General features: G+C 37.7%; 1 protein-coding gene across 4 annotated transcripts in view; it reads left to right on the top strand.

Annotated features, from left to right (window-relative positions):
* LOC127425323 (E3 ubiquitin-protein ligase znrf3-like) overlaps positions 1-25986 on the top strand; it is a 108844-nt gene that overhangs the window by 60316 nt on the left and 22542 nt on the right. For all 4 annotated transcript variants that reach the window (XM_051671178.1, XM_051671193.1, XM_051671186.1 and 1 more), the window contains exon 2: positions 13259-13381. In XM_051671178.1, the coding sequence (XP_051527138.1) occupies positions 13259-13381 (123 nt within the window). The remainder of the gene's footprint in view (positions 1-13258; positions 13382-25986) is intronic.

Here is a 25986-nt window from a genome sequence, read left to right on the forward strand (position 1 = left end):
TGAGACTGTTGTGTGAGATTATAAATGTATGACAGCTTTATGGCTGAGCGATGAAAGAGAGATGGCAAAAAAAAAAAAAAAAAAGTCCAGGGTAGACAGAGGAGAAGCTGTAGGCATCTGTCCCATCCAGTATTTCGCACTCTTTCGATAGACAAACCAGAATAGTGTTTGAGTATGTGAGTACATCCTCTGTTTGGATAGTAGGTGGGAGTTCAGACGTCCAGCGCTAAAAGAAAACTGGCAGGGGTTGCCATGTGTACTCAATGCAATGCTCTTCCAGCTATGTGTGGGCATTTTATTACAAGAGGGCCTTCCAGTTTTATAGATGAGGAAATGTTAGAGATATGTAACAGCTGAGAGGGACCGACTTTGGTACAACGAGAACAAGTAGGGTTAAAAAGAAAATGACCTCTTGGTCTACGCCAAGGGGGATGGCTTTGCATGACTGATGGACACCACTGAGCTGTGGTTGCAGCCGTGAAATGCTTTCCATTCCTTTTCTCACAGTGTGTTTGTAGTGAAACATCCTGTGTGGAAGAACTTGCTTCTGTGGCTTTGAAGTAATCAAACACGATCAGAGTCTTGATTGGCTGAAATATGTAACTTTTTTTTTTTTCAAATGAATTGCTGCCATCTATACAGATCCTCAGTCTAATCGAAAAACAACATTGGAGTTATTTTTTTGTCATAATTTGCTGCACAACAGAGCATCACAGTATAAATGAAAACTTTGTAAACCTCAGTACAACAGTACTCTTGCTTGTGAGATATTATTAATTGTTGTTGTTGTTATTTTTACTACATTTACTATTACACTTTACTATTCAGTAAGGGTGTAAATCAGTTTCATTGATGCATTCAGTTTATCCCAAATATGTCATTCTGTGAGATTCCACATTTTGTTAGTTCAGTGTTTGATTTCGTGACTCCGTCCAGGTTTTCGCATTGCGGAAATTGAAGGGTCCTGTATTAAGTCTTAGTGCTTCCTCTTAAACCCTCCTGAAAATGAAATCCTGAATTGCTTAAACCAGTCTAAGCTGGTTTGCTGGTCTTAGCTGGTTTCCCAGTCTGCTCCATTAGCTGGTTTTAGAGAGGTTTTGGGAACTTTTCAGTTTATCAGGCTGGGAGACCAACTTTAACCAGCTAAGACTAGCAAACCGTCTAAGGCAGGGTTTTTAAGACTTATTTTTTCATGAGGGAACTCTATTTGAAGTTTCTCACTCTATGTCTGTCCACAGACAAACTACAAACTGAGAGGAAAACCAGCAGCCATCCAAGGTTCCTGTGCACATGGTGTTCCTTAGCTCAGCTCAGCAAGGCCCATGGCAGGAGAACTCCCAATACTTTTGCTTGTTTGAAAAGGTCTTGGCCTTGTTTGAAAAGCTGCCCTAAGATCAGCAGCATGAGGAAAGTGTATTTGAAAGTTTTTTTTTCCAAAGTGCACAGAGCACAGTTTTCCCGGCTTGAAGTCTATGGACTTGCGGTCTTGTTGGTGTGAATGATATATTTGTTCCATGTCAGATTATTGTTGCGGTTAAGTAGGTTTGTTAGTCTTATACCTACTAATCAGAGGACATAAATTAGCTATGAAAAATCTTGGCATCGGATTACTTCATTGCATTTATTCGAGGCCAGTGGAAGAGGTTGTAGTGCGGGTTATGGAGTGGAGTTAAATAGCAGTGCATACCCTCAGGCTAGCTGGGCTTTTTGATTGTTGTAGGTGAAATTGATACTGGCCTTGACCTAAATGCCATGCCTGTGGCTGGGACTCATCTGTTCTGTGTTCTCTAGTACTGGACCACAGCCATGATCCATGAACGCTTACTCTGTGTGTACCAACAACTTTAGGTCAGCTTTAATGATAAGAGGTCTGTGTTTTGAGAATGTTTAGGCTACTATCTGCTGGTTTGATTTTAGACTAGCTCTGTTTAGTGTCCTTGAGTGTTGCAGCCTTTGGATCAACTGGCTTTTTGTTGTGCAGAAACTCGCACAATACATTTGAGAGAAGGGGTTTGGAAAATCCTGAGGTTCTTACATTTTTTTTAAATGGTACTTGGTTTAAGTGCAAGATCATTTATCATCTAATTTCGAAGCATTTTGGCTTCTGTAAAATAGAGATTGCATGTCACTATTGGCTACTGGGTCTCCCTTAACATGGAATGCATCTCAGAGGAAGGACACTCTGAACTTTCTGCTTTAGATTGAATTACAACCCCTCAACAACTACATGTCTCCAGCAATCAGTTGATCATCTGAAATATTGAGTACCTGCATGCTCTATGCGGACGTTTCATGCAATGAAAGAAACCTAGCGTGTAAACTGTTTTGGAGTATGTTTTGGCCCCAGGCAGACACACACATACTGCTTGCTTTGAATTACAGGAGGCTCTGGAACCTTTACAAGTTTTATCAAACAAGTTTGCACACCAGACAAAAACCTTGAGGATGAATGATTGAAAATTAAGGTGCAAGTAAAACTCTGCTACCTTGGCTGATTCTGCTGAGGGGACTGAAATGCTTGTTGATGATCAAAGGACTAGTCAGTTGTACCCCTGACTAAATTGTGTTTGTATGTGGTGAGAGTGGCATTTTGATTTTCTTTGAGATGGGAAATGCATCCGCTGTCCTTGCTGTTCCGGTCCCTTCACCTACTCAAATCAGGTCAGCTCTCATTTGGCGTGGGAAGAAAAGAAAAGTAAAGAAGGGGTTGTTTGCATCCATGTGTTCTTTCAAGTTTTTTGAATGGCATTTCCATGTTCCGAGAAATATTACAACTAAAATTATGATGATCGTTATAAACATACAATCAAAAAGGGTTATTTTTCCTCGCACATCATCCCTTAATAATTATTATCATAAGTTTGTGCAAGCGAAAGACAAACAAACAAATAAGGGAGGGGGAGAAAAGCGTCACGTTGGCGGTTGTCCATATTCCATGTATAGAGAGATAACTTGCATGGCTAGCTCCATTGAGAATCACTTACGCCATTGCAGTACTGTACGTATTGCACCAGCCAGGCATTGGGCCCTTTTTTTCCCTTTCTTCCGCAGATGCTAAATGTAAAGTGTGTCATTTTTGCTCGACTAGGGCATCATACTGAATTGCAAAAATAGTGTCCATTTTCAAACAAGTTTCATACATTTCCCCCATCTTCGGTTATTCTGCCAAACAGGTAATCCTGCCCCCAAACTCACATTATTGGTTGAGCCAATAAGTGTGTTCACATGCATGAACTTACACGATCATGCTTTAATAAGCAGACAACACATAAGGTCATGTAAATGCCTTTATCAAATTTACTTTGTCGGGGTAAAGTCATAAACTGTTTAAGCATAAACCGATCGGCACTAGTCAGGCACTGAAATGAACACTGGGCCAAAAACGGAAACTGAAAATTATTATTTTAAATTAGACTAGCCTTTGATTGGAATAATTGAACAAATTTTAAATATTATTAGGGGTAAACTGAAACCACTTTTTCTGTAACTACACGTTTCATTATAAAATAGAGTAGACAGAGAAAAATTACATTAAAAATGTTTAGCCTACAGGGCTCCAGACTGCGACTAAAACGGTCACAAATGCGACCAAAAATAATTGATCGCAACAATAATTTAACATCTAGTCGCCATTGGCGACAGTCGGGTTGTATGCGTTCATATGCAGTTTCATCAGATATCATCTTGTGGGTTATTGAATATATCTTTAGAGCGCACACCAGTGTGTCTCGCGCCGCTTTTAACCCATTCTTTTGTGATGATGAGCTCGCTGCACCGCACGCAACGGCAACCCCAGTGTGAGAGAGTCGTGACCAAATGACTCTTTTGAACTGGTTCTTTTTCATGAATCACTCAAAGAACTGATGGTTTGAACTAAGGAGCCCAGGTTAGCAGTTTGAATCAGATTCACTTTCTCAGCGAGTCAGTGTCCTCACATCTGGGTGTGCAGACATTTCAAAATAAAGAGTCCCATGTGTATTTCGGGCTTCTTTATAATTAAAACACCTGCATTGTGTACCAATTTTTTTTCTACTTCTGTTAAGTATTGATTGGGATTGGAGTAGCACAATAAACTGCATCTGGAATTTTTTTCAGTTTGTACTCATGTAGTCTCTGCGTCTGGGCCATCCGGTATCCGTAAAGAAAGACTAAGGCAATATATAAAAAAAATAAAATAATTATATATATTAAGATTATATAATTGTTTTTAAATTATATTTTATATATATATATATATATATATATATATATATATATATATATATATATATATATATACACTTACATACATACATACATGCATACAAATAAATATATATATATATATACTTACAAAAAAAAAAAAATATATATATATATATATATATATATAATATTATATATATAATATAATATTATATATATAATATAATATTTTATATATATATATATAAAATATAATATTATATATATATATATATATATATATATATATATATATATATAATATTATATTATATTGTTGTTTAATAATGTCTCTTTTAATATCCTTTCTGTTCTCTACAGTCAGTTATGTATCAAAAACAACTAAAGAAACATTTAATTCTAATTACACATAGCATGAATGCTGTAAAGAAGCCATTCGACCAAACAAACACTACTGTCAAAGTCCCTGCCACAGGCCTTAAAGAGACAGTACCGATTTAGCACTTCTTCAACATATCTAAGTAAATACTTGTAAATACTACAAATTAGGCATGTGAACAACAAACATGTAACAATACTCTGTATATATGCAATATAATACATGCAATTTCAATACATCATATTGATTGAATTATTGATTGTCACTGTGCATTTTTTATCGTGAAGAAAATGGGCAATATGCAGCTTTATTAATGAGTTTTTTTTTTTTTTTTTTTTTTTTGTGAGTTAAAGATAGATTGAAGTGAACAGAAAGATGGGAGTAGTCTTCGCCCCATTATACACTGCAACAAAATAAGTTTTTGATTTGTTTTTGTTTTTGCTGGTTTTCCAATATAAATATGTAAAACACCTTTAAAACAATGTACATTTTCTTTAGCAGCTATACTGCAGAAAAAAAATTATCTGAGAATGCTGAATAGAATATTAAAAATAAAAATATTTTAAAATATCTAAAAATTCTTTAAAAAATATGCATTCACCTGAGAAGCAGCATGTAAGATATTTAGACTTACTTTTAGAGAACAGATCTTGAATATAAGTAGATTTTGTCTTTACTGCACTCGTAGAAGTATAACCAAGTGAAAAAATACACTTATATACAAAATACACTTATATTTAAGATACATTCTCTTAAAGCAAGTCTAAATATCTTATGTTGCTTCTCAATTAAATGTTGAATAATCATTCTAATAATCATTAGATTAATCGATTATTAAAATAATCATTAGTTGCAGCCTTATTTGCAACCGAGCTTTAACTTCCTGGCTGACGTCTTGAGATGTTGCTTCAGTATATCCACACAATTTTCCTTCCTCATGATTAGGGCTGTTTGATTATGGCAAAAATCATAATCACGATTATTTTGGCCAATATTGAGATCATGATCATTTAACATGATTACTCATTGACTTCGGAAACATCATGCATTTAATTAACTTTTTTTTTTAAATTTTGTGTTTTTAAGTGGATTTCCTTTAACTTTAAATGTAAACTGCACTGGGTAGGGGAGGAGGCTATTGTCATATGATAATTATTTTGTTACGTATGGTAGTTAAATAAAGGAAAACCTCCATTGCCACCATTTACTCATAGTTCTATGGAATGAGATCTACTTTTTCATCATGTTATTGCAGCAAGATCTACCATGTACAATAAAGGCTATACATTATCACAATTCCAAAATTTCAGTAGATGTGTAGTGAAATTTTATGATTCTCAATACCAGCTTCTAAACCACAATAAATACTAATTTGTTAATTATGGAAGAATGGTTTCAAGTTCTTAAGTAATTACTCAAGACTAGTAAACATTCAGTAATAAAATAACAATAAAATACAGCAATGAATAGAAATAGATTAAAAATAATCTAACAAAAAACAAAAATTAAGAAGATTCACTTTTAAAAGCTTTAAAAGTTTTTAACAGCAGTTTTAAGTATTCAAGTAAACATTCAGAATGAAATGCAACATAAAACTACTACTGGTCTATACTGTATGATTATAATACATTAATACTTTTTAAAGCTACTAAAGTTACCCAGTCAAGAGCAGTGAGTGTTTTCTTGTTATAGTTGTTTGATTATTATAATTACACACTAGACGGCAGCAGGTCACTTAGCTTACAGGTCCGACATTTTAATACAAATCCTCTTTTTTTTTTTTTTTTTTTTTTTTTTTTTTAATTTTTTTTTATTTATTTTTTCTTTCTTCTCTCTCTCTGCTGTTTACATTCACTTTAGACATCACTCTATGTGTTTACATGAATAACTCACCAAGACGGGCATTTTGGTGGAATTTTGAAGTTCAGGTGTGCATTTGCATTTCTGGAACACACTACTCATGATGCCATCTATTTTGCGAAGTGCACCAGTTCCTCTGACAAACTGTTGTCTGGCTTTTGTATGGCGGTTTTGTAGCAGTGGCTTCTTCCTCGCTAAGCAGCCTTTCAGGTTATGTCGATATAGGACTCATTTTACTGTGGATATAGATTCTTGTCTACCTGTTTCCTCCAGCATCTTCACAAGGTCCTTTGCTGTTGTTCTGGGATTGATTTGCACTTTTTGCACCAAAATACATTCATCTCTAGGAGACAGAATGCATCTCCTTCCAGAGCAGTATGATGGCTGCGTGGTCCCATGGTGTTTATACTTGCGTACTATTGTTTATACAGATGAATATTGTACCTTAAGAAGTTTGGAAATTGCTCCAAAGGATGAACCAGACTTGTGGAGTTCCACAATTTTTTTCTGAGGTCTTGGTTGATTTCTTTTGATTTTGAAGGTAGGCCTTAAAATACATCCACAGGTACACCTCCAATTGACTCCAATTAGCCTATCAGAAACTAATTGGCTAATCGCTTAAAGGCTTGACATCATTTTCTGAAATTTTCCAAGCTGCTTAAAGGCACAGTTAACTTGGTGTATGTAAACTTCTGATGCACTGGAATTGTGATATAGTCAATTAAATGTGAAACAATCTGTCTGTAAACAATTGTTGGAAAAATTACTTGTCTCATGCACAAAGTAGATGTCCTAAACGACTTGCCAAAACTATAGTTTGCTATTATGAAATCTGTGGATTGGTTAAAAAATGAGTTTTAATGACTTCAACCAAAGTGTATGTAAACTTCTGACTTCAACTGTAAATGCATCCTTTGCAATTCACAAAACTATTGAATGATTTCAAGAGACTTTGAATATAATGCAAAAGTCATATGGACTACTTTAATGGTGCCTTTATGCTTCTTTAATGTCATATTGGAGCTTGACAGTAACGGCTGTGACACACAGTTAATTAATGCGCTAATGACCAAAGAGAATGATCACTTAAATTCTGGAGATGTGGACTTCAATGTGCAACATAAACAATGCTTTTTCTTCATGTGAGTGTTTTTGTTACCGGATTTGAACCTTTTCGCACGCAAGTTTCTCCTGTGCTGATGGATCCCCCAGCGTGAGTTCTTTAATGTGCGCTGTAATTTAAAAAATCATACCTTACACTTCACAGCAGACAACAGTGGAGGACAGATTATATCACAGCAGGTGCACTGAAGGTCAGATTATATATTATCAAACATATAATGTGGTTTTTAGATGTTTATAATGAATAATTATGATAAATAAGATGTTATCGCGAATGCGCTTGTCAGCTATGTGCGCTACCATACTGTTTACATTGGAATGCAGCATTGGATGAGTTCATCTTAGAAGCATAGAAGGTTCTTAAAAACTAGCCCTTCTACTTTCCCACCACCGGAAGTGGTTAAAATGAGTGACGAATGGAATGGGAGAAGGCTCGAGTGGACTGGCTAGTTTGTATATTCTTTGTTTGACGTCAGAAAAAGTTTGACCTCACATCATCATGAAGATTGTAAGTGTTTCATTGAGCGTTGAGGCTGCATGAGAGATGGATAAATAGGAGAGACCGTGAGGGTGGGAGGACTGAACAAGGGACACCTCTTGTGGTGGTAACGAAGAGATGGCGGGGCATAGCAAAGAACAAAGGACAGAAAGAGGAGGAGGAGGACAGATAGGGGATGGAGGACCAGGGGCCGGGGAAAAGTGTGCAACTGGGCATTCGGTCAGTAGTAGGGGCTAGCTGGGAATATAAGTTGGGGCAAATTGGGGGGAATGTTTGTGTGAGTGGTAACACAAGTATTGGGTACATGTTAGTTCTAAAATTAATTGTGGTGTATGAGAGGTTGCAGGTGTAGTTGAATTATCAGTTTTAATGTGTTCCTCAAATTTTCTAGCATAATATTTTTCAATTATTACAAATTAGCCTGCCTCAATCAACCTGACTTCAAAGCATGAGACAGTGAAACCACTGGGACAGTTTCTGAGGCAGCAACGTCAACAGTCACATTTACACATGCAGACTTTTCCAGAAAATTACCTACAATTTCCAGCTTAGAGGTCATGTGTAAACACGACCCTTTTGAAAATACTGGTAAATTTTGCTCTGGCAATTTTCCTTAATGCAAAGTTGTATCATTACTTATAAATTTCCATATTGATTGTATGTGTGAACAGAGCCGTAAGATTTCCGGTTTCGGTTCGTACGATATCAGGGCGTGCTGACGTAAGAATGTTCTGATGGAGATTACGCAATCCACGCCGTTTAATACCGGTGACTCGGAAGTAAGAAAATTGTCAACAAACTGGCCAGATAGTGAAACTAGAGCACTTCTCTTCATCTGAGCGACAATTAAATTTCCCGTCAACTGAAAGGAACAGTTAGTGATTTCCCATGTATTTTCTGAATCCTTGTTCTTCGCGCAGACTTCTGTGTAGCAAAATACATATAGGGCCTATATTACTGTGTTTTTCAGCCGCAGATGGTTTCTCCGCCTTTGGATGCTAGCATTTTGTTCTCTGATGTTCAACAGTCTCATATGAAGTCGTCGCATACGGTGTCGTTGAGTCTCGAGCAGGTGTATAAATTAAAACATTTGCCAAAAAAGGAAAAAAAAAAAAAAACCTTACCGACCGCATGCGTTCATCTACAAAATCATACCCGCCATGTTTTCAAACTAAAAGCCCAAATTTCTGGCAAATAACGTCACATAGTTTAACGGCATTTGGTGCTTATGTGTGAATGGTAGCGAAACGGAAAAAAGACGGAAAGTAGTTTAATGTGTGAACAGCACGTGTGGTACATTTACCAGTAAAGGCAGCCCAACGATTTTCCTGTAAGTTACCTGGTTGCATGTGTGAGAAGGGGATAAAGTCTATCGGCATGGTAGACCAGTGTTTCCCAATCCTAGAGGACCAGTCCAGGAGAACCCCAACACTGCATATATTGGATGCCTGATGTATTTGATGCACCCAATTCAGGTCATTCAGAAGCCTCTACTAACAGGCTGGTGAGTTTAATCAGATGTGTTGAATAAGGAAGACATGCAAAATGTGCAGGTTTTGATGTACTCCTGGACTGGGATTGGGGAACATGGCAAAGTAAACTCGACTTGTGTGGCACTACATTGGCCACAATTATGTTTGTCATCCCTGACCCCACTTTGATAGGCCACTTTTTTGCAAGACCACAATTAAATGTTTAATCATGTTGAATAATTCTCATTGAAATGCAAGGTTCCTAAGGTGCTGAAGTGATACTTTTGTTTGTGGTCACTGATTAGAAAAGGCATCATTTAACAACAGTGTCTCAAAGAAGAAAAAAAAGTCCTGAATTTTTGGACTGGGATCCAAATATCAGAGGTCATCTTCAACTCTGAGGCAACCTTACAAAGCTGCTTTAATGCAATGCTGGCCATTAATAGCCCTTTTCCACCGACATAGCTCGGGTGTGGGTTCCTGGGCCGGTTCCGCTCATTTAACCACAGAAAACGAGCAGAAAACCTGGTTACGCACCGGCCCCAAAAGCTTGCTGGTCTCTATGCAGGAACCGATTACGTCAGGGGACGGAGTGCGGGATAATGTTTCGTCACCGTGGTAAAGTTTTCCCAAACAACAACAACAGTAGCTACCATCTGCAGCAAGGAGTACTTCACTCTATAGCAACAATAAAAAACCCACAAAATTATCAGACATCAAAAGCGTTCGGGTAACAGGACGAAACAAGTGTTCTACTTGCGATATGGTATTTCTGAAGATCCGAGAAAAACTAGAGAGATTGCAAAGGAAAAAATACTCTACGAGAATAAAGGTACAGCACGAAATGATGCACAGTGCCTTCAATCGGACAAGTGACCAAATCATAAACAAATTGAAAAACACTTAAGGGAGTACAGGGACCATTAGAAGGACATAAGCAAAAGCGGCAGTGGATGGAGCAACCATGTTTTGGACTCGGACACCGAAAAGCCAGCTAACTAAATGGGGCATTGAATTCAGCCAGTAATGCTCGTAATAAACAGTTAATCACTGGTGTCCTCTGCAGCTGATCTCAGTAAATTGTTATATTTGCCAGCTTTGCTAGCTTTTCTTACACTGTTGTCATCTTATTTTGTGCATTGTTTTGTTCTGTAAGGGGATTTTTGACCAGCTAAGTTTTGAAGATCACTGCTATCTGTTAAAGGAATAGTTCACCCAAAAACAAAAATGTGCTGATAATTTACTCACCCTTAGGTCATCCAAGATATATCTGAGTTTCTTTCTTCATCAAAACAGAATGTAAGACTTTTAGGATTTCATTTCAGGCCTCTTCCTCTAAACAATGCAAGTGAATGTCCTCCATTTTTTGACGGTCCAAAATGCATATTTAGGGTGCATCAAAATAATCCACACGACTCCAGTCGACAAATAAAGTTCTTCTGAATGCAAACGATTGATTATTTTGAAACAAAACAATACTTATATACTTTTTAACTACAAATGTTTGCTTCCGTACATCTCTGTGACGTGCGCTCATGAGAGGGATGACGTAAGCTTGTTGGTAAGGTCACGCGTCACGTGGAGGAGGCAGGATGCGCATCATTGTTTACAAGAGAAACTTGCACAGAGCACAGACCAAGCACCGTTCACAAACCAAAACAGTCCAAAACAATTTCAAAACAATATAAAATAAAATAAAAAATAATTTCCAAATAATAATAATAAAAAAAACCAATGTAAACAATGACGCGCTTCCTGACTCCTCCTCCACGTGACGCGTGACCTTACCAACGAGCTTACGTCATCTCTCTCGTGAGCGCACGTCACAGAGATGTACGGAAGCGAACATTTGTAGTTAAAAAGTATATAAGTATTGTTTTGTTTCTCAAAATAATCAATCGTTTGCATTCAGAAGAACTTTATTTGTCAACTGGAGTCGTGTGGATTATTTTGATGCACCCTAAATATGCATTTTGGACCGTCAAAAAATGGAGGACATTCACTTGCATTGTTTAGAGGAGGAGGCCTGAAATGAAATCCTAAAAGTCTTAAATTCTGTTATGATGAAGAAAGAAACTTAAAACAAATTTTTATTTTTGGGTGAACTATTCCTTTAAGTAAAGCAGTGGGATTCTCAATCAATAATATTATATGCTATGGCAAAAATCCAAATACAATAATCACGATTCCACTGTAACAGTTTACAGAACTTAGCATTTTAAGCCATAGTTTATACAATATCATTTAATTACATTACCTATCGTCTTTAGCGTAGATGTTGCCTCTGATAATCTTGTTGAGCAATGTAATATCGATGGATTGCATTAATCCGTATGTATAAATATGTCCTCAAAAACAAGAGTAAAAGCTGTATACAAACACACTGTGATGCGCCATGTTTGTTTATGTTTGAGGTAGTCACATGAAACTACCACGTAGACAGTAAACCGTTACGTCACCGTTCGGCTCTCAGGTCAGTGGAAAAGTGCGGCCGGTTTACAGTACGCTCCAGATTGCCCTGGCCGTGAACCAGCGGAGCACAGGCTCGGCACAACAACCATCGCAATTTCGGTGGAAAAGGGCTGTAAGAGAGAACTATGTTGTCAGTCTAATAGGATAAAATGTCACAACATCAGTTTTGCAAACTTTAATGCAAATGTGGAATCTCAGGCCTCTTGGGACCCGATGTGGTTTTTGATATCTGAATTAAGATGATAATCAGCATTTTCAGAGTGTTAATCCAATTTGGGTCAGCACATCAAAAAAACATTTTTTTTTACCCTGAATCTCTCTGTGTTGGGTAGACAAAAGGTCATTAATGTTAAACAAAATGAATCACTTGTCATGGAGTTTTATTTAAGTTTTACTTTTGAAAATCTACCTTAAACTGAAACTATATAGAACTACTTGTTGCCTCAACTATTTTGAATTTCTTTATCTGGATTTCTATCTTTTGGTTAGAGTTCTTCACTATGCAGTTCAAGCCAAGACCAGCAAAGCAAAGCTAAGCTATCATTCATTTAATATAAAATTTCCAGCAACATGTCTGTGAAATTATCGTCAGCTTATGCTAACAGCACTAATGAAGTAATAAACCTCTATCCTCAAACAATGCATGGCCTCATTCTGCAGTTATATAATTACTCAATAATCTTTAGCCTAGTTTTCTCATTTTAAGAGGGTTTTATCTCCCAGGAGATCTTCATTAATAAACATACATGTTGTCAGTTTTCAACACAAAGCGCTAGATTTCACACTTAGAACAACTTAAAAAGACTCCGATAGGAAGTGTGCCAAGAGCGGGAGAATCTGCATGATATTCCATTCAATCATTCATTCATTCATTCATTCATAGCTTTTAAAGTTTCCAGACCTTCTCTGGCCTTTGGGTGTGGCATGGCACTTCAGTATAGGGCAGTTAGTAAAAGGAAGTGGAGATATGGTGCAATATCCTGAGCTAAGGTTATTGCATATTGTGTAAAGGTAATGTATAATAATATAAACTTTAGGGAATATTTTCACCCAAAATTAAGTCCATGTACTAACCTTGTTTGTGCACCAATTTATGACTAGACTGCTAGTCTAGTCTAGTCTGCTTAGAGAAATTTTGCACGCATTTTCCTTTAATTAGTGTTGATGGCAATTTCTGATTGTTTTTTTGTGTGGAACATTTCAGTATTTATATTGGATTTAATTAGAAAATATTGCATTTCTCAAAGGAGTTTTCCAATGTCTTTACAGATGCACCCATTGGGGCTGTGTAACAACAACGATGAAGAGGATTTGTATGAATATGGCTGGGTGGGCGTGGTCAAATTGGAGCAGCCCGAGTTGGACCCTAGCTGTCTCACTGTACTGGGCAAGGTAAGGATGCATTACAGAGAGCTTCCATGTTTGCTGACTATGCTTCTAAGCAGTTCTGCAATAATGCAACTTCGAATTAAAAGGAATAGTTTACCCAAAAATGAAAATACTCTCAGCATTTACTCACCCTCAAGTTGTTCCAAACCTGCAGGATTTTATTTTGGAGCACAAAAGTAGATATTGGGTAGAATTTTATCCTCAGTCACATTTACTTTCATTGTATGCAAAAAATATGCAATGAAAGTGTATGATGACTGAGACTAACATATTGCTTAACATATGGATAAAAAGAAAGTCATATGGGAAAACTTGAGGGAGAGTACGGATGACAGAATTTTATTTTGGGGTTAACTATTCCTTTAAGTCACCATTCTACTTATAGTTGAAGTCATTAGTTTACATACACCTAGGTTGAAGTCATTAAAACAAATTTTTTAACCATTCCACAATTTTAATATTAGCAAACTATAGTTTTGGCAATACGTGACTATATCACAATTCCAGTGGGTCAGAAGTTTACATTCACTAAGTTAGCTGTGCCTTTAAGCAGCTTGGAAAATTCCAGAAAAATATGTCAAGCCTTTAGGCAATTAGCCGATTAGCTTCTGATAGGCTAATTGGAGTCAATTGGAGGTGTACCTGTGGATGTATTTTAAGGCCTCACTTCAAACTCAGTTCCTCTTTGCTTGACATCATGGGAAAATCAAAAGAAATCAGCCAAGACCTCAGAAAATAAATTGTGGAACTCCACAAGTCTGGTTCATCCTTGGGAGCAATTTCCAAACGCCTGAAGGTACCACATTCATCTGTGTAAACAATAGTATGCAAGTATAAACACCATGGGACCACACAGCCATCATACCGCTCAAGAAAGAGATGCATTCTGTCTCCTAGAGATGAATGTATTTTGGTGCAAAAAGTGCAAATCAATCCCAGAACAACAGCAAAGGACCTTATGAGGATGCTGGGGGAAACAGGTATACAAGTATCTGTGTCCACAATAAATCGAGTCCTATATCGACATAACCTGAAAGGCTGCTCAGCAAGGAAGAAGCCACCGCTCCAAAACTGCCATAAAAAAATCCAGAATACAGTTACAAGTGCACATGGCCATAATGACCATCGTTATATTTGGAGGAAAAAGGGTGATGCTTGCAAGCCGAAGATCACCATCCCATCCATGAAGCATGGGGGTGGCAGCATCATGTTGGGGGGGTGCTTTGCTGCAGGAGGGACTGGTGCACTTCACAAAATAGATGGCATCATGAGGATGGAAAATGATGTGGATATATTGAAGCAACATCTCAAGATATCAGCCATGAAGTTAAAGCTCGGTGGCAAATGGGTCTTCCAAATGGACAGTGACCCCAAGCATACCTCCAAAGTTGTGGCAAAATGGCTTAAGGACAACAAAGTCAAGGTATTGGAATGGCCATCACAAAGCAGACCGCAATCTGATAGAAAATTTGTGGGCAGAACTGAAAAAGCATGTGCAAGCAAGGAGGTCTATAAACCTGACTCAGTTACACCAGTTCTATCTGGAGGAATGGGCCAAAATTCCAGCAACTTATTGTGAGAAGCTTGTGGAAGGCTACCCAAAATGTCTGACCCAAGTTAAACAATTTAAATGCAATGCTACCAAATACTAACAAAGTGTATAAACTTCTGACCCACTGGGAATGTGATGAAAGAAATAAAAGCTGAAATATATCATTCTTTCTACTATTATTCTGACATTTCACATTCTTAAAATAAAGTAGTGATCCTAACTGACCTCAGACAGGGAAAGTTTTCTAAGATTAAATGTCAGGAATTGTGAAAAACTGAGTTTAAATATATTTGGCTAAGGTGTATGCAAACTTCTGTCTTCAACTGTATATGGTACTATTATAAATATATCTCAAATGACATTGCCCATGTATTTTCAAAACATGGGGGGTGAGAAAGAAAGACCAAGTAGCAGTGGTCTACAGTTCTGGATTTTGCCCCACAACATCATTATCAGTAGAAAAAACAAGTTGCATCATTTTCATTTGGTGAACATTTTCATATTACGCTGCCCATTGGTCAACGGCAATTTCGGTGAAAGTCCTAATGGAGAAAGGGCCAAATAGCAATGCTAGTGCAGCAGACAGCAATAACTCCACTCAGTGTTACAATTTGCAGAGGCGGTTGAATGGTAGTGTTGTGCAAGACCGACGTCATATATTACCCAGATAGTGTCATCTGATTTGCAGAACTGCTTTTGCTACTGTGATGTCATAATTTTGCCTTTAAAACAGGAAATGGTGGAAGAATGCTTTCAGTGACCTGTGTTCTGTAGCCACATTAGACAAATCCAGATGCAAATGAATCAAAGCCTAACTGGCTGAGCTTTCTGCAGTCTAAAGACACTAATATATATTTGTATGTTTTATCTTGTTTGGGGATAAGAGAGGATTTCCTCACATTTATACTTAGCAGGGCCCTCATGCTTTCAAACAGCTGAATGTTTTTGCATGTCTAAAGCGTGAATGGGCTTCAAAATATACATAATAGTTTCCCTCTTGGATTCTCATTGAGATTTTGATCATTTTAGACAATTGTTAATTAGTGCTAGTGAAATTTACAGTGGCATCTACTATTTTTTTTATTGGTGCTTTGGGATTTGCCTTAGTTCTCGACATCTATCCTTAGCTACCTGGAAGTCACAAACCACAATGTAAGCATTTTCCTACATGTTACTTTGATAGGAAAACATATGTCAAGAAATGAGTGTAAATTCTATAAAACTGCCTTCTTTCGTCCAAACGGTGCTCCGTTCCAGTCGATTATAATGTTGGTTATAGTGTTTGAAAAATGTATTTGGTGAATAGTTTTCCAGAAAGTTCAAGTTGGGTGAAAGAGGTAAACACATTCCATCTCTTTTTCTTTCATAATAAGGGGGATAGAAAAACATCCTCCCCTTTTGTGCCAGTGCTATAATTAGAGAGTCCGCTGTCATAATCGGGACTCTGATATAAGCCTATGCTCAGCTGGGGTTCTCATTCCAGGCCCAGCACCAGTGTCTGTCCAGTCTCACCGGTGTCCCATTGACCTGCTTACGCCAGGCTGTTTCTGTTGGGCCACCCCTACCCTTATTTTTGTTTTGCTCCTTTCGATCACTTTTGGACTTTTGGTTAAAAATTAAAGCATCCATCCTTTCTAATAATTTTCTCTCTTTCTTTCTCTGGGGAATGCTGAACCAATGGATTGAAACATTTGGATATATTCAGCGGTGATCAGAATTTTGGCAGTGTTGCCTTGTCTTTGATGATCTTTATGGGTGGATTGCAAGATTGCAAACCATTTGTAGTTTGACTTTCTGAAGTGTAAACACTGGTTCTGTGGCTTTATCAACACATTGCTTTGTTTGTTTGAGGATCCTGAGCAGCCCAACCTGGCAACACTGGCTCAGCCAAAGGCATGGGTTTGGGACAGGACTATCTGTTTGTTTAAACAATGGTTGACTTGGTGTCTTTACTGTAAAATGTGAAGGCTTATGTTTGTTAAACCCCAATCTGTGTGTTTGTGTGTGTTAGATGGTCATGTAGGCTTCTCCAATTTGTGTAAGGTCTTGATGGAGCTGCCCCGCTGACATGTATATGTACACAGTTTCTTCCTCTGTTTCCTATCTATGTCCTCAGAGAGCCATCGCTCTGCTCACCTCCCACCTCTCCTGCTTCCTCTCTCTCTCTCTCGTTCGTGCTCTGTCTTTTGTTCTGTGTCACATCATTCTTTCTCACCTACATTAGTGTTGTTCCAATTTTTTGATCAAACACTTTCAGTTGTGAAATAAATTGATCATGACATATGCCTACATCTGTGAATAGAGTGTTTCTATATTGGCATAAGTAACTGAAAACTTTCGCTTTTGCGTGATGTATACACAATGATAGGTGCCAGTATAAAGCCAAGACGACTGTCTTGTCAGCCTGTGAAACAAGCAAAAAAAATTTGGGGGTATTAAAGGAATATTTCACCCAAAAATTAAAATTCTCTAATAATTTACTCACCATCGTGACATCCCAGAAGTCCATACAATGCAAGTGAATGGTGACCAAAACTTTGAAGCTCTAAGAAACACAAAGGCAGCATAAAAGAAATCCATAAGACTGCAGTGGGTTATTAATCCATGTCGTCTTAAGCGATCCGATTGGTTTTGGGTGAGTACAGACCAAAATATGACTCCTTTTTCATTATAAATCTTGACATTGCAGTCACTAGGCCGATCATGTTTTAATATTTGCATTATAATTCCCTCATACTTTGCGATCTACATCACCTGAAGCAGTTTGGAAAGTTTAGAGTGCATCTGGACTGTGAGCTGTGTAATTCTTCCTCTCCTCAGTCAGGCGCGATAAACAATCATTAGAGTTTAATGTGATCTCGTTACGTTAAATGAGATCAAACGACTATTCGACAACGAACATTTTTGCCAACAATTTTTTACTGTCGACGTTGTCTAACGTTGACTAATCGTTTCAGCTCTAGTGTATTTATGTATTATTTTTTATTTTCTGTTATTGTTAATGTACCTTATATATTCCCAGCAGGTCCCTTGTTTGTTGGTCTCTCTCTCTTTCTCTCTGTTATTGTCTCTTTGCCAGCATGATATCCTCTTTTTCAAACAGTGCTCTGCTCTATCTGACACATGCAAAACCGACTGTGGGTTCTGTCCTTTCATCTTCTGACTGCATACTGATTCTTCCCATTCCCACTGCATGACTCAAGTGTGGTTGTGTGTGAGACGACATTATCGAAAGACTGCCTCTTCTGTTTTTTCACTTACAAAAAAGTATCATGGTAATGGCATATTTTTTGGAACATGGAAAATATTGTTTTTCGGATGCATCATGATCTCCATTTGAACAATCTCAATGTCGATTCTTGAAATCCCACGATCAATCTTTAACTCTATGCGGCAATCCTCTATAATGTAAGTAAATCACTCGCATATGCAACCAAATTGTGTGCTATGTGACTAAAATTATCTGTGATTTGCCACTGGCTGGTAAATGTTCAGATTTCTTTCACAAGTGATTTAGTATAGTGGCGAAGAAGTTTAGCACTGGGATCCTTTCACTGCATGTTGAGAGTAAAAGTTTTTTTTAATACCTTTTCTGTTCTGTACAGTCAGTTGCTGATCAAAAATAAACAAAATGTTTGTTTTTTTTATTCTCATCACACATAGCACGGATGCAGTAAAGAAGCTCTCATTAATGTGCACTCAGCTGAAACACTTTTGTTACGCTCGCTGAACTGCTGGTATTCTTAAAGAGAGAGTTTTGTTTTAGTACGTGTTCTACAAATCAATATAAATACTTTGTAAATAGCACAAATGATGCATGTAAACAAACATGCAACAGTATGTACGTATACTGTACTCAATATAATATTTACTATTTCAAGACTGGAATTCATGGATTTGCACATTTTGAAAAAGCTAAAATGTGAGCAAAATGATGAAAAACTAATGATAACAATAAAAATTTTGGTACATTTTTGGTAAATTTTTGTTGCCCTCTCAGAAAAAGTTTTTAAATCAAATTCCAGGTTTTTGTCCACGCACACATGCATTTCTCATACATCACCGTTTGATGAACTCTTTCATGAGCTAAAAAATTTACTCCTTGTGTGCTGTAATTACTCTAGAAAGGAAGCTAAATCCTGATGCAAGCCAGAGGCAGCTTGAAGCACCTCCACCCACCTGCTGCTTGACTGCACGGCACTTGAGTCACCTCATTTTAAAATCAGAGAGAAATGAGGCTACACAGCCAGAGAAAGAGAGTTTGAGCTGCAAGATTTTGATGTAGAGGTGCAAATGTTTACAGTTTCAAACTCTGATTTTTCTTGTCTTTTTTGGATAGGAATGTATTGTATATATATTGTAGATATCATTATATAATTTTGTTTTTTTTAAAGCGATAGTTCACCAAAAATGAACATTCTGTCATTATTTATTCACCCTGATGTTGTTTCAAACCATTTGACTTTTTTTATTTTTTATTATTATTACATGGAACACAAAAGCATAGGTCAGGCAGAATGTTTGCCTCAGTCACCATTTATTTTAATTGTATGAAAAAAAAAAGATGCAATTAAAAGTGAACGAGGTTAACGTTTTGCCTAATCTCCTTTCGTGTTCCACAGTAGTCAATCAGTCATACAGGCTTTGGAACAACATCAGGGTGTGTAAATAAATAAATACTAAAAAGTACATGAATTTAAATGTTTTTGGTTGGAACTATCCCTTTAAGAATATATAATATATATATATATATATATATATATATATATATATATATTATAAAAAATTTGGAATGCCCAATTCCCCATGCACTCTAAGTCTTCGTGGTGGCGTAGTGACTCGCCTCAATCCAGGTGGCGGAGGACGAATCTCAGTTGCGCCTGAGACAGTCATCCCACGCATCTTATCACGTGGCATGTTGAGCGTGTTACCGCGGAGACACAGCACGTGTGGAGGCTTCACACCATCCACCGCGGCATCCACTCACAACTCACCACGCACCCCACCGAGAGCGAACTACATTATAGCGACCACGAGGAGGTTACCCCATGTGACTCTACCCTCCCTAGCTACTGGGCCAATTTGGTTGCTTAGGAGACCTAGCTGGAGTCACTCAGCACGCCCTGGGATTCGAAAGAATTGTTTTTAATGAAAGCTGCAAATACACATTTCACTGCAAAAACGCACACAGACACCATCAACAAGTAGGAGGAATGGGAGGGGGGTGAGGGGGGACGTTTAGCGTTTTTGAAGCGCCGAGCACCGATGGGGCCCTAGCTCTGGGGTTTCTCTTTTATGTTTGTGTATGCCTCAACTTGCTGATATTATCTCACTGGGTTTTCCTTTGCTTGGTGTCAAAGGTTCTCTCCCCGTGGGTGGACCCTCTTTCTATTGGCCGGCAGGTTTTCTGTCCCTCTGCAAGTATGAAATAATGGCTTTGGAACCCACTGAGTGAGTTGCCATGGCCACTGGGAAGCTCCCTGTGTCATGTGTTTCAAAGTGAACCAAGGCCTGGCAGAATTACCCGGCCTTCAATGGGAGGCAAAATGACCATTATTAGACTTCACAGTCCTGGCCTCTATTTAAAAAGAGAAGAAAAGAAACCCGGGGAGCTTAAGACAAGAGCTTGAGGAAAAGGGGGAGAGAGAGAGAGAGAGAGGAGGGGTAAAAGAGGGAGGGAAAAAAAAAGAGTGATGGGGGTAAGTTAGAGAGAGATACGGATAAGCTGCCAGGGAAAATACCATGGCAGTATCTTAGTTCAAAGAGCTCCCCCAGGAAGTATTTTGTTTTAGTGTTTGCAAGGGAACCAAAATCAAAGTGTATGCAAATCACCTGTGGATTTTCCAGCGCACTCTTCCAAAATTAATCGAGTGGAATATGAAAGCACGTCTTTTTAAAGGCGTTGCTCACATAAAAATAACACTTGTAATTGTTTAATCGCCTCCATGCCATTCAAAAACTGTATGACTTTCTTTCTTGGACGTATCTAGCAGAATTTTCAAGATGCTTTTTCCCTGGTCACATTTCACTTTTTATTCCATGGAAACGAATGACAAAGAAAATGAATGTTGACTGAGGCTGACATTTTGCCTAACATCTCCTTTTTTGTTCCAAGCAAAAAAGAAAGTCATTTGTTTTGGAACAACTTGAAGGTGAGTAAATGATAACAGAATTTTCATTTTTGGGTAAGCTATCCCTTTAAGACAACTGTAGGGTGTTGCAGCTAACTGAAAAGAAGGCGAACAGAGCGTGCAATGTTGTGTCTGCCAGACGCAGTAATAGTATGTGTGTGTTTCTCTTTGAACGCCGTGCCATGCTGGGATGGGCTGAGCCACTTGGCTGGCTTTTTTTTTCTTTTCACTTTTCCTTTCATGGATTAAGTTCCATCCCAGAGTTTTAAGACTCTTTTATACTCCTGAGGGGGGTGGTATCTCTGTGTATGTGTATGTGCGTACATGTGTGAAGAAGGGTTGTGTATGTAAGAGGGTCAACTGTGAGTGACTTGGAGGGCTACAGAAAGAGAGAAGGGGAGAACAAAGAGCTAGCACACCTGCTAATTGAGAGGAAGTTTGAGGACTTTAGAAAGGAGGGGCAGGGGGAGTAAAGAAAATGAAGAGAAACCAAAAAAATAAAAATAAAAAAGGGATGATAGAGACAGACCTACACCACAAGAGGGAGATGCAGAAAAATAGCAAAGAGGAAAATGTTTTTTGCAGATGTTGCTCTTTCATAGCTCGTTTAATTTGGAATCAACATGAAATCGAAAGTGACCCTATTTACTTTCTTAATTGGCATTTCTGGTCTTTCTGTGAACGATTCTACAGTGCACATTATTCCAAAGAAAAAAATTATCTTCGTAATCTTTCTTCAACATGTAATAACTTGTTCCGCCACAGAAACAACTTTTTTTTCCAAAAAAGTTTTTTTTCCAAACCCACACCCATGTAAATGACAATACAGTCTCCGCTTTATAAGCCCTCTAAGCTGTCTCTTATTGTTGGAATACTTCCGTTGTTTACACCCCCTTCCACCCCGTCACCACCAGTTTAGGTCCCATCCTGGCCGGGGGTAAGCTCCACTCCCCCGTCATTGCTTCCGGCAGGATCTGACTGTTCAAGCAAGTATCCAAGCCAAATGATATAAGTATGTCTCAGTTCGTATGAATCCCAATAATCCTGAGTCTTTCTGATAAAGTAAAATGCATAGTGAATGCTGTTTCATGTTGACGAATAAGCATCAATTTCGTCTCTGGGGTTTCTCCTAAAACATGTGAGTAATGAAATGGAAGAAATTTTAATTGACAATTGTTGACATGCTGTTAGAGTACACAAATAAGAAACTAATGATAGCATTGTTAAACTAATTTTGTTTTGGGTGAATTTGCTGATAAATGTTTGAGTTCCTATTAAAATCCCTGACTTTGGTATCCTTGGTAAATTTGAGCAGAGTTTAAGACATTGTTGAGATCTCTTTCTTTCTCAAGAGAAAATTCTTTAAAGCAGACTTTAAAGTCTCCATTAGCTCTCCATTTAAACTTATTGCCCTCTAGTAGAAACATTTGAGATGTTAAAGAAATCTCATCTGTGATTTTGTCTTTCCTCTGGGGTGGGGGGCGTAGAACTGGAGGTAGGAAATTGCAAACGGGACTGGCTAACACACCTGGTAGCCTCAGGTGTGCTAAGCTGCCGGTTTCTGTGTCAGGTGAAGATACGGTTGTTAAAGTGTGAGATGTGGGAGCGCACGGAGGGATTGTGGGTGGTTGAATTACAGTGCTATGGAGCAGGTGGGACAATAGAGTCAGGAAAGAAGAACTCTCCATCTCGCTTCTCTCATACAAAACAGCCCTGTGAAAGATGAATGAATAAGGGAGAGTTGGAAAAAACAAAATTAACTTGTGTGAGAGGATTCCATCAGATTTCTTCCTTCATTGAATGCGAGACACCTCAGTCCTTTTACTTAGTGTAGGGCTTAATGATATGGACAGATAAAACAAATCAAAATTATTGGAACCCAATAATAAGGTATTATTAAGAAGTTATTATGGAAACATATTTTTTTATAATATTAACAACATCAACAACTATTATTATTGTTATTTTAAAACAGTACCATATTTATGTAATATTTTCTTAACCTGCATGCAGCATAGCTATGAAAGCTTTTATTTTGGCAGTACACTGAAGGAAGACATGAGGGAAGAGAAACACTCTCATCTGCTCTTTTGTCCATAAACAAAACAAACAAAAAAACAAGTGTTATGAGGTTACTTTAGATTTGGATAGTAACTTTTAGCAGCCAAGCATATTTGGAATTACACAAATGTGCAATTATTGAATCTATAGCGCTGTAAATTTAACACTTTGAGAATGTGTAACACTACAGAGAACAGAACTGCGCACATAAACTACGTTATTTTGCGATTTCGTGTGAAGACTATTTACACCGATCAGCCACAGCATTAAAACCACCTGCCTAATATTGTGTAGGCCCCCCTCGTGCCACCAAACAGCGCCAACCCGCATCTCAGAATAGCATTCTGAGATTATATTCTTCTCACCACAATTGTACAGAGCGGTTATCTGAGTTACCGTAGACTTTGTCAGTTCAAACCAGTCTGGCCATTCTCTGTTGACCTCTTTCATCAACAAGGCGTTTCCATCCACAGAACTGCCGCTCACTAGATTTTTTTTTGTTTTTGGCACAATTCGGAGTAAATTCTAGAGACTGTTGTGCAATGGATATCCCAGGAGATCAGCAGTTATAGAAATACTCAAACCAGCCCGTTTGGCACCAGCAATCATGCCACTGTCGAAATCACTGAGATCCCATTTTTTTTCCCCCAATTCTGATGGTTGATGTAAAAATTAACTGAAGCTCCTGACCCGTATCTGCATGATTTTATGCACTGCACTGCTGCCACCTGATTGGCTCATTAGATTATCGCATGGATGATTGTTGGTGCCAGATGGGCTGGTTTGAGTATTTCTGTAACTGCTGATCTCCTGGGATATCCATGCACAACAGTCTCTAGAATAAAACATCCAGTGAACGGCAGTTCTGTGGACGGAAATGCCTTGTTGATGAGAGAGGTCAACAGAGAATGGCCAGACTGGTTCGAACTGACAAAGTCTACGGTAACTCAGATAACCGCTCTGTACAATTGTGATGAGAAGAATATAATCTCAGAATGCTATTCTGAGATGCGGGTTGGTGCTGTTTTGGTGGCACGAGGGGGACCTACACAATATTAGGCAGGTGGTTTTAATGTTGTGGCTGATCGGTGCATTTAATTGCCTTTGCAGTTTGATAATCACACTACAATATATCACGATTTAGACTTCATTTTGATAAATTCTTCAGCCCTAGTTGGGTGTAATGTAATTAATGGAATCTGTGCGTGTAGAACTCTGCAGATTTCCACAGAATTTGAATACCCCTCATTCACAATTTTCTACCTTCTGTTTTTGGTTATCTTCATGATTTTATGATAATGGATTAATTAGTATAGTACATTGTTTTTCTGCATGCCTTTTTTTGCCAGATAGGTAGATTATGGTAACTAGTATGTTTTTGTACAAGCCAACTCGTATATCTTCATCAAAGTTATGATTTCACAATCATTTATTACAACTTGTCAGGAGGCCGGGTTGACTTTAGTCAAAAGAGTGTAACATAGATTACATTTTAAATTCTTGTAATCCAAATACTTTCAATTGCATTAGTTATTTACTTGAATTACACATAATATACTAAATTATATATTAATATACAAAAGTATTTAAAAAATAATTATGCTCATGTTCGTCTATTTTCATGTGTGGCCCATAATGAGTTCTTGTAAGTGAGAAACACTTAGTGCTGAGTGTTCAACTTGTGTACGTAAATGGACTGGGAGGAAATATACACATGATTTTGCATTCGTCTAGCAGAAATAAATATTTTTATAATTGTTTGTAAGGGTTTTAGAAAGTAACTTAAAAGTAATTATTAATTTGATAATTTTATTTCCATGAAGTAATTCCTTGTGTAATCTGATTACACTTTTGAATATTAACATTTTTGAAAAGGTAATCTGTGGAGAGTTACCTTTTTTCCTTTTGTTTATAAATAACTTATCCAACACTACCAAACAGTTGCCCCCCTGCTTAAAGTCATTGAAGTCTTCTGGTAAATTTCCCTGCTGCAAGGGTTAATCTAAAGTGTTGGAAAGCCACTGTGGTCTTGTATAGGCCGAGTCTAAACCTGCTGTTCTGTTTGCCTGGGGAGAAATGCAGCTCGTCAAATGCAGATCCCATTACAAAGACACAGACACACATACACACAAAGTGTCTCCCTCACTGACATAAATACACACACTCATGAAGCTTAGCTTGAATATACCACACACACACACACACACACACACACACACACACACACACACACACACACACACACACACACCCAGAGAGCCACTTCAAGGGAAGGTTAGATTAGAGAGGTATGAAGGCAGAGAGCTCATGCTTCTTTAATTAAAGTCATTCACATTTAGCCATCCTCATTCACCACAGTGCACAAGCAGCTCTGATCTGACGACTCCACGCTGGCTTTATATCCTGCAATCAGAGACCCAGTTCACTAACATTCACTTAATGAATAATTTAATACATGGATTAAAGTGGCCACTTGCAATATATTTTGTCAGTTTCCAACAAAACTGTGCTAGTTTCACGTCTCTTGAATTACTCTGTCTCTTTCTTTTCACATAATACACTATTATTCTTTTTGTTTTGTGAAAATCATAATTTATTTTTCATTATCTTTGTATTGTGATCACCACGATTGGGTTTATTTTGTGAGAATGACCATCTTACTGTACATTGGGCTATGTATTTGTAATCGTAGGTAAGTTTGTGTGTGTGTGTGTGTGTGTGTGTGTGTTTAGCCACCACTGTCATCAAAAATAAATTAAACAAATTTGAATTAGATCCTATATTAATGTGTGGTGATTTTATAGTCAAAATAAACTGTAGCAACTATAGTATTTTGGCGGAAATTATAGTTGCCACGGAAAATG

The sequence above is a fragment of the Myxocyprinus asiaticus genome, chromosome 3 (genome assembly GCF_019703515.2).
Source record: "Myxocyprinus asiaticus isolate MX2 ecotype Aquarium Trade chromosome 3, UBuf_Myxa_2, whole genome shotgun sequence".
NCBI lineage: Eukaryota > Metazoa > Chordata > Actinopteri > Cypriniformes > Catostomidae > Myxocyprinus > Myxocyprinus asiaticus.